Source organism: Oncorhynchus mykiss, chromosome 19, assembly GCF_057628025.1.
Source record: "Oncorhynchus mykiss isolate SJ-2025 chromosome 19, ASM5762802v1, whole genome shotgun sequence".
In the NCBI taxonomy this organism is placed as follows: domain Eukaryota; kingdom Metazoa; phylum Chordata; class Actinopteri; order Salmoniformes; family Salmonidae; genus Oncorhynchus; species Oncorhynchus mykiss.
The window spans coordinates 73543299-73556655 of NC_143040.1; the positions used below are offsets into that span (position 1 = coordinate 73543299).

At 53.9% G+C, this 13357-nt stretch overlaps 1 protein-coding gene across 4 annotated transcripts in view; it reads right to left on the minus strand.

Annotated features, from left to right (window-relative positions):
• LOC110513746 (protein numb homolog) overlaps positions 1-13357 on the minus strand; it is a 131613-nt gene that overhangs the window by 22376 nt on the left and 95880 nt on the right. For all 4 annotated transcript variants that reach the window (XM_090211714.1, XM_090211713.1, XM_090211716.1 and 1 more), the window contains one exon: positions 1898-1972. In XM_090211714.1, the coding sequence (XP_090067840.1) occupies positions 1898-1972 (75 nt within the window). The remainder of the gene's footprint in view (positions 1-1897; positions 1973-13357) is intronic.

Consider the following 13357-nt stretch of genomic DNA (forward strand, 5'->3'; position numbering starts at 1 on the left):
TTATCATTACATCATTATCACATTACACCATTGCCATTACACCATTATCACTACAGCATTACACCATTATCATTACAACATTATCACATTACACTGCCTGTTATTTTAGCATTGCTTCAGTGTCTTACAGAGGAGAAACATTACAACATTATCATAATGTTATCTTTACTACGATGACCTACAGAGAGACATTATCATTACAGCATCATCATTACAGCATTATCACATTACAACATCATCACATCATGCCATTATCATTACAACATTATCACATTACAACATCGCATCACACCATTATCATTGCAACATTATCACATTACACTGACTGTTATTTTAGCATTGCTTCAGTGTCTTACAGAGGAGAAACATTACAGCATTATCACAATGTTATCTTTACTACGATGACCTACAGATAGACATTATCATTACAGCATCATCATTACAGCATTATCACATTACAACATCATCCCATCACACCATTATCATTGCAACATTAACACATTACAACATCATCACATCACACCATTATCATTGCAACATTATCATTGCAACATTATCACATTACACTGACTGTTATTTTAGCATTGCTTCAGTGTCTTACAGATGGGAGAGACATTATCCCCGACTGTCAATATTACAACATTACTTTACACCATTATCATTACAACATCATCACACCATTATCATTACAACATTATCACATTACAACATTACTTTAAGCACTTCCCTACGCAGAGTTTCCATCTCTCAGACACATGAAACAGTCCATGACTTTCCATGTCTAACAGAGAAGAGTTTCCCTGCATCTATAGTCCTTAAATTTAAACAAAATGTGTAAATCCACGCCTCTCCATAAAGTAGTGATCATAACTGACCTAAGACAGGGAATATTTACCAGGATTAAATATCAGGAATTGTGAAATACTCAGTTTAAATGTATTTGGCTAAGGTGTATGTAAACTTCAGACTTCAACTGTATGTCTGTTTCTGTGTCTGTCCGCGTGCATGTGTCTGTCTGTCTGTTTGCGTATGTGTCTGTCTGCATGTGCCTGTCTGCGTGCATGTTTCTGTCTGTCTGCGTGTGTCTGTCTGTCTGCGTGTGTCTGTCTGTCTGTCTGCGTGTGTGTGTCTGTCTGTGTCTGTCTCTGTGTGTGTGTGTGTGTGTGTCTGTGTGTGTGTGTGTGTCTGTCTGTGTGTGTGTCTGTCTGCGTGTGTGTGTGTCTGCGTGTGTGTGTGTCTGCGTGTGTGTGTCTGTCTGTGTCTGTCTCTGTGTGTATGTGTGTGTCTGTCTGCGTGTGTGTGTGTGTCTGCGTGTGTGTGTGTCTGCGTGTGTGTGTGTGTGTCTGTGTGTGTGTGTGTGTGTCTGTGTGTGTGTGTGTGTCTGTTTGCGTGAGTGTGTGTGTCTCTGCGTGTGTGTGTGTCTGTCTGTGCGTGTGTCTGTCTGTGTGTGTGTGTGTGTGTCTGTCTGTCTGCGTGCGTCTGTCTGTCTGCGTGCATGTGCCTGTCTGCGTGCATGTGTCTGTCTGTCTGCGTGTGTCTGTCTGTCTGCGTGTGTCTGTCTACATGCGTCTGTCTGTCTGTCTGCGTGTCTGTCTCTGTCTGCGTGTGTGTGTCTGTCTGCGTGTGTGTGTGTGTCTGCGTGTGTGTGTGTGTGTGTGTGTGTGTCTGTGTGTGTGTGTGTGTTTCTGTCTGTGTGTGTGTGTGTGTGTGTGTCCCTCCGTGTGTCTGTGTGTGTGTGTGTGTTTGTGTGTGTGTCTCTGCGTGTGTGTCTGTCTGTGTGTGTGTGTGTGTGTGTGTGTGTCCCTCCGTGTGTCTGTGTGTCTGCGGGTGCCTGTGTGCATGTTGACCTAGCTGTTCAGACAACAGAGCAGGAGACTGGATGGATCTGTTACTTTACCTTAGTTTTGTCATCTACCACACGGAGACCGTCTGCTGAGACCCACAACACTGCTTTCACTGCCTTCTTCCCTGCCTGCAGACAGAAACACAGAGATGAGAGGGAGAGATGAGAGAGAGATGAGAGGGAGAGATGAGAGAGATGAGAGAGAGAGATATGAGAGAGAGAGAGATGAGAGAGAGATATGAGAGCGAGAGATGAGAGAGACAGGGAGAGATGAGCGAGAGACAGGGAGAGATGAGAGGGAGAGATGAGAAATGAGAGAGAGACAGGGAGAGATGAGAGGGAGAGATGAGAGATGAGAGGGAGAGATGAAACAGGGAGAGATGAGAGGGAGAGATGAGAGATGAGACAGGGAGAGATGAGAGGGAGACAGGGAGAGATGAGAGGGAGACAGGGAGAGATGAGAGGAAGAGATGAGAGATAAGACAGGGAGAGATGAGAAGGAGAGATGAGAGGGAGAGATGAGAGAGAGATGAGAGGGAGATATGAGAGGGAGAGACAGGGAAAGATGAGAGAGAAATGAGAGAGAGACCGGGAGAGATGAGAGATGAGAGAGAGACAGGGAGAGATGAGAGGGAGAGATGAGAGAGATGAGAGGGAGAGATGAGAGGGAGACAGGGAGAGATGAGAGGGAGAGATGAGAGAGAGACCGGGAGAGATGAGAGGAAGAGATGAGAGGGAGAGATGAGAGAGAGACCGGGAGAGATGAGAGAGAGACAGGGAGAGATGAGAGAGAGACAGGGAGAGATGAGAGAGAGACAGGGAGAGATGAGAGGGAGAGAGAGACCGGGAGAGATGAGAGGGAGAGATGAGAGAGAGACGGGGAGAGACAGGGAGAGAGACAGGGACAGATGAGAGAGAGACCGGGAGAGATGAGAGAGAGACCGGGAGAGATGAGAGGGGGCGATGAGAGAGAGACCGGGAGAGATGAGAGGGAGAGATGAGAGAGAGACCGGGAGAGATGAGAGAGAGACCGGGAGAGATGAGAGAGAGATGAGAGAGAGAGACAGGAAAAGATGACAGGGAGAGATGAGAGCGAGACCGGGAGAGATGAGAGGGAGAGATGAGAGAGAGACCGGGAGAGATGAGAGGGAGAGATGAGAGGGAGAGATGAGAGAGAGACCGGGAGAGATGAGAGGAAGAGATGAGAGGGAGGGAGGGAGAGATGAGAGAGAGACTGGGAGAGATGAGAGCGAGAGATGAGAGAGAGACCGGGGGAGATGAGAGAGAGACAGGGAGAGATGAGAGAGAGACAGGGAGAGATGAGAGGGAGAGATGAGAGAGAGACCGGGAGAGATGAGAGGGAGAGATGAGAGAGAGACCGGGGGAGATGAGAGAGAGACAGGGAGAGATGAGAGAGAGACAGGGAGAGATGAGAGGGAGACAGCGAGAGATGAGAGGGAGAGATGAGAGGGAGAGATGAGAGGGAGAGATGAGAGAGAGACCGGGAGAGACAGGCAGAGACAGGGACAGATGAGAGAGAGACCGGGAGAGATGAGAGAGAAACCGGGAGAGATGAGAGGGGGCGAGGAGAGAGAAACCGGGAGAGATGAGAGGGGGCGATGAGAGAGAGACCGGGAGAGATGAGAGAGAGACGGGGAGAGACACAGGGAGAGATGAGAGGGGAGAGAGAGAGACCAGGAGAGACAAGGAGAGAGACGGGGAGAGAGGGCGAGATGAGAGAGAGACCGGGAGAGACAGGGAGAGATGAAAGGGAGAGATGAGGGAGAGACCGGGAGACAGGGAGAGATGAGGAAGAGATGAGGGAGAGACAGGGAGAGATGAGAGAGAGACCGGGAGAGACAGGGAGAGACGAGAGAGAGACCGGAACATACAGGGAGAGACGGGGAGAGAGAAAAGGGGAAAAGAGAGAGACGGGGAGAGAGAGAGAGAGAGAGAGAGAGAGACAGGGAGAGATGAGAGAGAGAGTTGAGGGAGACAGGGAGAGATGAGACAGGGAGAGATGAGAGGGAGAGATGAGAGATAAGACAGGGAGAGATGAGAGGGAGAGATGAGAGGGAGCGATGAGGGAGAGATGAGAGGGAGAGATGAGAGGAAGAGATGGGAGAGATGAGAGGGAGAGGTGAGAGGGAGAGATGAGAGGGAGAGATGAGAGAGAGACCGGGAGAGATGAGAGAGAGACTGGGAGAGATGAGAGAGAGACCGGGAGAGATGAGAGGGGGCGATGAGAGAGAGACCGGGAGAGATGAGGGAGAGATGAGAGAGAGATGGGGAGAGACAGGGACAGATGAGAGAGAGACCGGGAGAGATGAGAGAGAGACCGGGAGAGATGAGAGGGGGCGATGAGAGAGAGACCGGGAGAGACGAGAGGGAGAGATGAGAGCGAGACCGGGAGAGATGAGAGAGAGACCGGGAGAGATGAGAGGGAGAGATGAGAGAGAGACCGAGAGAGATGAGAGAGAGACCGGGAGAGATGAGAGAGAGACCGGGAGAGATGAGAGAGAGACCGAGAGAGACAGGGAGAGAGACAGGGAGAGATGAGAGGGAGAGACAGGGAGAGAGACAGGGACAGATGAGAGAGAGACCGGGAGAGATGAGAGGGAGAGATGAGAGAGAGACCGGGAGAGATGAGAGGGAGAGATGAGAGAGAGACCGGGAGAGATGAGAGACAGACAGGGAGAGATGAGAGAGAGACAGGGAGAGATGAGAGGGAGAGATGAGAGAGAGACTGGGAGAGATGAGAGGGAGAGATGAGAGAGAGACCGGGAGAGACAGGGAGAGAGACAGGGACAGATGAGAGAGAGACCGGGAGAGATGAGAGAGAGACCGGGAGAGATGAGAGGGGGCGATGAGAGAGAGACCGGGAGAGATGAGAGAGAGACGGGGAGAGACACAGCGAGAGATGAGAGGGGAGAGAGAGAGACCAGGAGAGACAAGGAGAGAGACGGGGAGAGAGGGAGAGATGAGAGAGAGACCGGGAGAGACAGGGAGAGATGAAAGGGAGAGATGAGAGAGAGACCGGGAGACAGGGAGAGATGAGGAAGAGATGAGGGAGAGACCGGGAGAGACAGGGAGAGATGAGATAGAGACCGGGAGAGACAGGGGGAGATGAGAGGGGGCGATGAGAGAGAGACCGGGAGAGATGAGAGGGGAGACAGAGAGACCAGGAGAGACAAGGAGAGAGACGGGGAGAGAGGGAGAGATGAGAGCGAGACCGGGAGAGACAGGGAGAGATGAAAGGGAGAGATGAGAGAGAGACCGGGAGAGATGAGAGAGAGACAGGGAGAGATGCGAGAGACGGGGAGAGACACAGGGAGAGATGAGAGGGAGAGATGAGAGAGAGACCTGGAGAGATGAGAGAGAGACAGGGAGAGATGAGAGAGAGACTGGGAGAGATGAGAGGGAGAGATGAGAGAGAGACCGGGAGAGACAGGGAGAGAGACAGGGACAGATGAGAGAGAGACCGGGAGAGATGAGAGAGAGACCGGGAGAGATGAGAGGGGGCGATGAGAGAGAAACCGGGAGAGATGAGAGGGAGAGATGAGAGAGAGACCGGGAGAGATGAGAGAGAGACGGGGAGAGAGGGAGAGATGAGAGAGAGACCGGGAGAGACAGGGAGAGATGAAAGGGAGAGATGAGAGAGAGACCGGGAGACAGGGAGAGATGAGGAAGAGATGAGGCAGAGACCGGGAGAGACAGGGAGAGATGAGAGGGAGAGATGAGAGAGAGACAGGGAGAGATGAGAGAGAGACAGGGACAGATGAGAGAGAGACCGGGAGAGATGAGAGGGGGTGATGAGAGAGAGACCGGGAGAGACACAGGGAGAGATGAGGGGAGAGAGAGAGACCAGGAGAGACAAGGAGAGAGACGGGGAGAGAGGGAGAGATGAGAGAGAGACTGGGAGAGACAGGGAGAGATGAAAGGGAGAGATGAGAGAGAGACCGGGAGACAGTGAGAGATGAGGAAGAGATGAGGGAGAGACCGGGAGAGACAGGGAGAGATGAAAGGGAGAGATGAGAGAGAGACCGGGAGACAGGGAGAGATGAGGAAGAGATGAGGGAGAGACCGGGAGAGACAGGGAGAGATGAGATAGAGACCGGGAGAGACAGGGAGAGATGAGAGAGACCGGGAGACAGGGAGAGATGAGGAAGAGATGAGGGAGAGACCGGGAGAGACAGGGAGAGATGAGAGAGAGACCGGGAGAGACGATAGAGAGACCGGGACATACAGGGAGAGACGGGGAGAGAGAAAAGGGGAAAAGAGAGAGATGGGGAGAGAGAGAGAGAGAGAGAGAGACAGGGAGAGATGAGAGAGAGAGATGAGAGGGAGACAGGGAGAGATGAGACAGGGAGAGATGAGACAGGGAGAGATGAGAGATAAGACAGGGAGAGATGAGAGGGAGAGATGAGAGGAAGAGATGGGAGAGATGGGAGGGAGAGATGAGAGGGAGCGATGAGGCAGAGATGAGGGAGAGATGAGAGAGAGACAGGGAGAGATGAGAGGGAAAGATGAGAGGAAGAGATGGGAGAGATGAGAGAGACCAGGAGAGATGAGAGAGAGACCGGGAGAGATGAGAGGGAGAGATGAGAGAGAGACTGGGAGAGATGAGAGAGAGACAGGGACAGATGAGAGAGAGACTGGGAGAGATGAGAGGGGTCGATGAGAGAGAGACCGGGAGAGATGAGAGAGACCAGGAGAGATGAGAGGGGTCGATGAGAGAGAGACCGGGAGAGATGAGAGGGAGAGATGAGAGAGAGACCAGGAGAGATGCGAGAGAGACGGGGAGAGACACAGGGAGAGATGAGAGGGAGAGATGAGAGAGAGAACGGGAGAGATGAGAAAGAGACAGGGAGAGATGAGAGAGAGACTGGGAGAGATGAGAGGGGGCGATGAGAGAGAAACCGGGAGAGATGAGAGGGAGAGATGAGAGAGAGACCAGGAGAGATGAGAGAGAGACGGGGAGAGAGGGAGAGACCGGGAGAGACAGGGAGAGATGAGAGGGGGCGATGAGAGAGAAACCGGGAGAGATGAGAGGGGAGAGAGAGAGACCAGGAGAGACAAGGAGAGAGACAGGGACAGATGAGAGAGAGACCGGGAGAGATGAGAGAGAGACCCGGGAGAGATGAGAGGGGGCGATGAGAGAGAAACCGGGAGAGATGAGAGGGAGAGATGAGAGAGAGACCAGGAGAGATGAGAGAGAGACGGGGAGAGAGGGAGAGACCGGGAGAGACAGGGAGAGATGAGAGGGCGCGATGAGAGAGAAACCGGGAGAGATGAGAGGGGAGAGAGAGAGACCGGGAGAGACAGGGAGAGAGACAGGGACAGATGAGAGAGAGACCGGGAGAGATGAGAGAGAGACCCGGGAGAGATGAGAAAGAGACAGGGAGAGATGAGAGAGAGACTGGGAGAGATGAGAGGGGGCGATGAGAGAGAAGAGATGAGAGATAAGACAGGGAGAGATGAGAGGGAGAGATGAGAGGAAGAGATGGGAGAGATGGGAGGGAGAGATGAGAGGGAGCGATGAGGGAGAGATGAGGGAGAGATGAGAGAGAGACAGGGAGAGATGAGAGGGAAAGATGAGAGGAAGAGATGGGAGAGATGAGAGGGAGAGATGAGAGAGACCAGGAGAGATGAGAGAGAGACCGGGAGAGATGAGAGGGAGAGATGAGAGAGAGACTGGGAGAGATGAGAGAGAGACAGGGACAGATGAGAGAGAGACTGGGAGAGATGAGAGGGGTCGATGAGAGAGAGACCGGGAGAGATGAGAGGGGTCGATGAGAGAGAGACCGGGAGAGATGAGAGGGAGAGATGAGAGAGAGACCAGGAGAGATGCGAGAGAGACGGGGAGAGACACAGGGAGAGATGAGAGGGAGAGATGAGAGAGAGAACGGGAGAGATGAGAAAGAGACAGGGAGAGATGAGAGAGAGACTGGGAGAGATGAGAGGGGGCGATGAGAGAGAAACCGGGAGAGATGAGAGGGAGAGATGAGAGAGAGACCAGGAGAGATGAGAGAGAGACGGGGAGAGAGGGAGAGACCGGGAGAGACAGGGAGAGATGAGAGGGGGCGATGAGAGAGAAACCGGGAGAGATGAGAGGGGAGAGAGAGAGACCAGGAGAGACAAGGAGAGAGACAGGGACAGATGAGAGAGAGACCGGGAGAGATGAGAGAGAGACCTGGGAGAGATGAGAGGGGGCGATGAGAGAGAAACCGGGAGAGATGAGAGGGAGAGATGAGAGAGAGACCAGGAGAGATGAGAGAGAGACGGGGAGAGAGGGAGAGACCGGGAGAGACAGGGAGAGATGAGAGGGCGCGATGAGAGAGAAACCGGGAGAGATGAGAGGGGAGAGAGAGAGACCGGGAGAGACAGGGAGAGAGACAGGGACAGATGAGAGAGAGACCGGGAGAGATGAGAGAGAGACCCGGGAGAGATGAGAGGGGGCGATGAGAGGGAGACAGGGAGAGATGAGACAGGGAGAGATGAGACAGGGAGAGATGAGAGATAAGACAGGGAGAGATGAGAGGAAGAGATGGGAGAGATGAGAGGGAGAGATGAGAGGGAGAGATGAGAGGGAGCGATGAGGGAGAGATGAGGGAGAGACAGGGAGAGATGAGAGGGAGAGATGAGAGAGATGAGAGGGAGAGATGAGAGGGAGAGATGAGAGAGACCAGGAGAGATGAGAGAGAGACCGGGAGAGATGAGAGGGAGAGATGAGAGAGAGACTGGGAGAGATGAGAGAGAGACAGGGACAGATGAGAGAGAGACTGGGAGAGATGAGAGGGGTCGATGAGAGAGAGACCGGGAGAGATGAGAGGGAGAGATGAGAGAGACCAGGAGAGATGAGAGGGGTCGATGAGAGAGAGACCGGGAGAGATGAGAGGGAGAGATGAGAGAGAGACCAGGAGAGATGCGAGAGAGACGGGGAGAGACACAGGGAGAGATGAGAGGGAGAGATGAGAGAGAGAACGGGAGAGATGAGAAAGAGACAGGGAGAGATGAGAGAGAGACTGGGAGAGATGAGAGGGGGCGATGAGAGAGAAACCGGGAGAGATGAGAGGGAGAGATGAGAGAGAGACCAGGAGAGATGAGAGAGAGACGGGGAGAGAGGGAGAGACCGGGAGAGACAGGGAGAGATGAGAGGGGGCGATGAGAGAGAAACCGGGAGAGATGAGAGGGGAGAGAGAGAGACCAGGAGAGACAAGGAGAGAGACAGGGACAGATGAGAGAGAGACCGGGAGAGATGAGAGAGAGACCCGGGAGAGATGAGAGGGGGCGATGAGAGAGAAACCGGGAGAGATGAGAGGGAGAGATGAGAGAGAGACCAGGAGAGATGAGAGAGAGACAGGGAGAGAGGGAGAGACCGGGAGAGACAGGGAGAGATGAGAGGGCGCGATGAGAGAGAAACCGGGAGAGATGAGAGGGGAGAGAGAGAGACCGGGAGAGACAGGGAGAGAGACAGGGACAGATGAGAGAGAGACCGGGAGAGATGAGAGAGAGACCCGGGAGAGATGAGAAAGAGACAGGGAGAGATGAGAGAGAGACTGGGAGAGATGAGAGGGGGCGATGAGAGAGAAGAGATGAGAGATAAGACAGGGAGAGATGAGAGGGAGAGATGAGAGGAAGAGATGGGAGAGATGGGAGGGAGAGATGAGAGGGAGCGATGAGGGAGAGATGAGGGAGAGATGAGAGAGAGACAGGGAGAGATGAGAGGGAAAGATGAGAGGAAGAGATGGGAGAGATGAGAGGGAGAGATGAGAGAGACCAGGAGAGATGAGAGAGAGACCGGGAGAGATGAGAGGGAGAGATGAGAGAGAGACTGGGAGAGATGAGAGAGAGACAGGGACAGATGAGAGAGAGACTGGGAGAGATGAGAGGGGTCGATGAGAGAGAGACCGGGAGAGATGAGAGAGACCAGGAGAGATGAGAGGGGTCGATGAGAGAGAGACCGGGAGAGATGAGAGGGAGAGATGAGAGAGAGACCAGGAGAGATGCGAGAGAGACGGGGAGAGACACAGGGAGAGATGAGAGGGAGAGATGAGAGAGAGAACGGGAGAGATGAGAAAGAGACAGGGAGAGATGAGAGAGAGACTGGGAGAGATGAGAGGGGGCGATGAGAGAGAAACCGGGAGAGATGAGAGGGAGAGATGAGAGAGAGACCAGGAGAGATGAGAGAGAGACGGGGAGAGAGGGAGAGACCGGGAGAGACAGGGAGAGATGAGAGGGGGCGATGAGAGAGAAACCGGGAGAGATGAGAGGGGAGAGAGAGAGACCAGGAGAGACAAGGAGAGAGACAGGGACAGATGAGAGAGAGACCGGGAGAGATGAGAGAGAGACCCGGGAGAGATGAGAGGGGGCGATGAGAGAGAAACCGGGAGAGATGAGAGGGAGAGATGAGAGAGAGACCAGGAGAGATGAGAGAGAGACGGGGAGAGAGGGAGAGACCGGGAGAGACAGGGAGAGATGAGAGGGCGCGATGAGAGAGAAACCGGGAGAGATGAGAGGGGAGAGAGAGAGACCGGGAGAGACAGGGAGAGAGACAGGGACAGATGAGAGAGAGACCGGGAGAGATGAGAGAGAGACCCGGGAGAGATGAGAGGGGGCGATGAGAGGGAGACAGGGAGAGATGAGACAGGGAGAGATGAGACAGGGAGAGATGAGAGATAAGACAGGGAGAGATGAGAGGGAGAGATGAGAGGAAGAGATGGGAGAGATGAGAGGGAGAGATGAGAGGGAGAGATGAGAGGGAGCGATGAGGGAGAGATGAGGGAGAGACAGGGAGAGATGAGAGGGAGAGATGAGAGGAAGAGATGGGAGAGATGAGAGGGAGAGATGAGAGGGAGAGATGAGAGAGACCAGGAGAGATGAGAGAGAGACCGGGAGAGATGAGAGGGAGAGATGAGAGAGAGACTGGGAGAGATGAGAGAGAGACAGGGACAGATGAGAGAGAGACTGGGAGAGATGAGAGGGGTCGATGAGAGAGAGACCGGGAGAGATGAGAGGGAGAGATGAGAGAGACCAGGAGAGATGAGAGGGGTCGATGAGAGAGAGACCGGGAGAGATGAGAGGGAGAGATGAGAGAGAGACCAGGAGAGATGCGAGAGAGACGGGGAGAGACACAGGGAGAGATGAGAGGGAGAGATGAGAGAGAGAACGGGAGAGATGAGAAAGAGACAGGGAGAGATGAGAGAGAGACTGGGAGAGATGAGAGGGGGCGATGAGAGAGAAACCGGGAGAGATGAGAGGGAGAGATGAGAGATGAGAGAGAGACGGGGAGAGAGGGAGAGACCGGGAGAGACAGGGAGAGATGAGAGGGGGCGATGAGAGAGAAACCGGGAGAGATGAGAGGGGAGAGAGAGAGACCAGGAGAGACAAGGAGAGAGACAGGGACAGATGAGAGAGAGACCGGGAGAGATGAGAGAGAGACCCGGGAGAGATGAGAGGGGGCGATGAGAGAGAAACCGGGAGAGATGAGAGGGAGAGATGAGAGAGAGACCAGGAGAGATGAGAGAGAGACGGGGAGAGAGGGAGAGACCGGGAGAGACAGGGAGAGATGAGAGGGGGCGATGAGAGAGAAACCGGGAGAGATGAGAGGGGAGAGAGAGAGACTGGGAGAGACAGGGAGAGAGACAGGGACAGATGAGAGAGAGACCGGGAGAGATGAGAGAGAGACCCGGTAGAGATGAGAGGGGGCGATGAGAGAGAAACCGGGAGAGATGAGAGGGAGAGATGAGAGAGAGACCAGGAGAGATGAGAGAGAGACGGGGAGAGAGGGAGAGACCGGGAGAGACAGGGAGAGATGAGAGGGGGCGATGAGAGAGAAACCGGGAGAGATGAGAGGGGAGAGAGAGAGACCAGGAGAGACAAGGAGAGAGGAGACGGGGAGAGAGGGAGAGATGAGAGAGAGACCGGGAGAGAGGGAGAGATGAAAGGGAGAGATGAGAGAGAGACCGGGAGAGATGAGAGAGAGACCAGGAGAGATGCGAGAGAGACGGGGAGAGACACAGGGAGAGATGAGAGGGAGAGATGAGAGAGAGACCGGGAGAGATGAGAGAGAGACAGGGAGAGATGAGAGAGAGACTGGGAGAGACAGGGAGAGAGACAGGGACAGATGAGAGAGAGACCGGGAGAGATGAGAGAGAGACCGGGAGAGATGAGAGGGGGCGATGAGAGAGAAACCGGGAGAGATGAGAGGGAGAGATGAGAGAGAGACCGGGAGAGATGAGAGAGAGACGGGGAGAGAGGGAGAGATGAGAGAGAGACCGGGAGAGACAGGGGGAGATGAGAGGGGGCGATGAGAGAGAAACCGGGAGAGATGAGAGGGGAGAGAGAGAGACTGGGAGAGACAGGGAGAGAGACAGGGACAGATGACGGGAGAGACCAGGAGAGACAAGGAGAGAGACGGGGAGAGAGGGAGAGATGAGAGAGAGACCGGGAGAGACAGGGAGAGATGGATGGGAGAGATGAGAGAGAGACCGGGAGACAGGGAGAGATGAGGAAGAGATGAGGGAGAGACCGGGAGAGACAGGGAGAGATGAGATAGAGCCCGGGAGAGACAGGGAGAGATGAGAGAGAGACAGGGAGATATGAGAGAGAGAGATGAGAGGGAGACAGGGAGAGATGAGACAGGGAGAGATGAAAGGGAGAGATGAGCGATAAGACAGGGAGAGATGAGAGGGAGAGATGAGAGGGAGCGATGAGGGAGAGATGAGGGAGAGAGATGAGAGAGAGACAGGGAGAGATGAGGAAGAGATGAGGGAGAGACAGGGAGAGATGAGAGAGAGACCGGGAGAGACAGGGAGAGACGAGAGAGAGACCGGGACATACAGGGAGAGACGGGGAGAGAGAGAGAGAGAGACATGGAGAGATGAGAGAGAGAGTTGAGAGGGAGACAGGGAGAGATGAGACAGGGAGAGATGAGAGAGAGACCAGGAGAGATGAGAGGGGTCGATGAGAGAGAGACCGGGAGAGATGAGAGGGAGAGATGAGAGAGAGACCGGGAGAGATGAGAGAGAGACCAGGAGAGATGCGAGAGAGACGGGGAGAGACACAAGGAGAGATGAGAGGGAGAGATGAGAGAGAGACCGGGAGAGATGAGAAAGAGACAGGGAGAGATGAGAGAGAGACTGGGAGAGATGAGAGGGAGAGATGAGAGAGAGACCGGGAGAGACAGGGAGAGAGACAGGGACAGATGAGAGAGAGACCGGGAGAGATGAGAGAGAGACCGGGAGAGATGAGAGGGGGCGATGAGAGAGAAACCGGGAGAGATGAGAGGGAGAGATGAGAGAGAAACCGGGAGAGATGAGAGGGAGAGATGAGAGAGAGACCGGGAGAGATGAGAGAGAGACGGGGAGAGAGGGAGAGATGAGAGAGAGACCGGGAGAGACAGGGAGAGATGAAAGGGAGAGATGAGAGAGAGACCGGGAGACAGGGAGAGATGAGGAAGAGATGAGGGAGAGACCGGGAGAGACAGGGAGAGAGACAGGGACAGATGAGAGA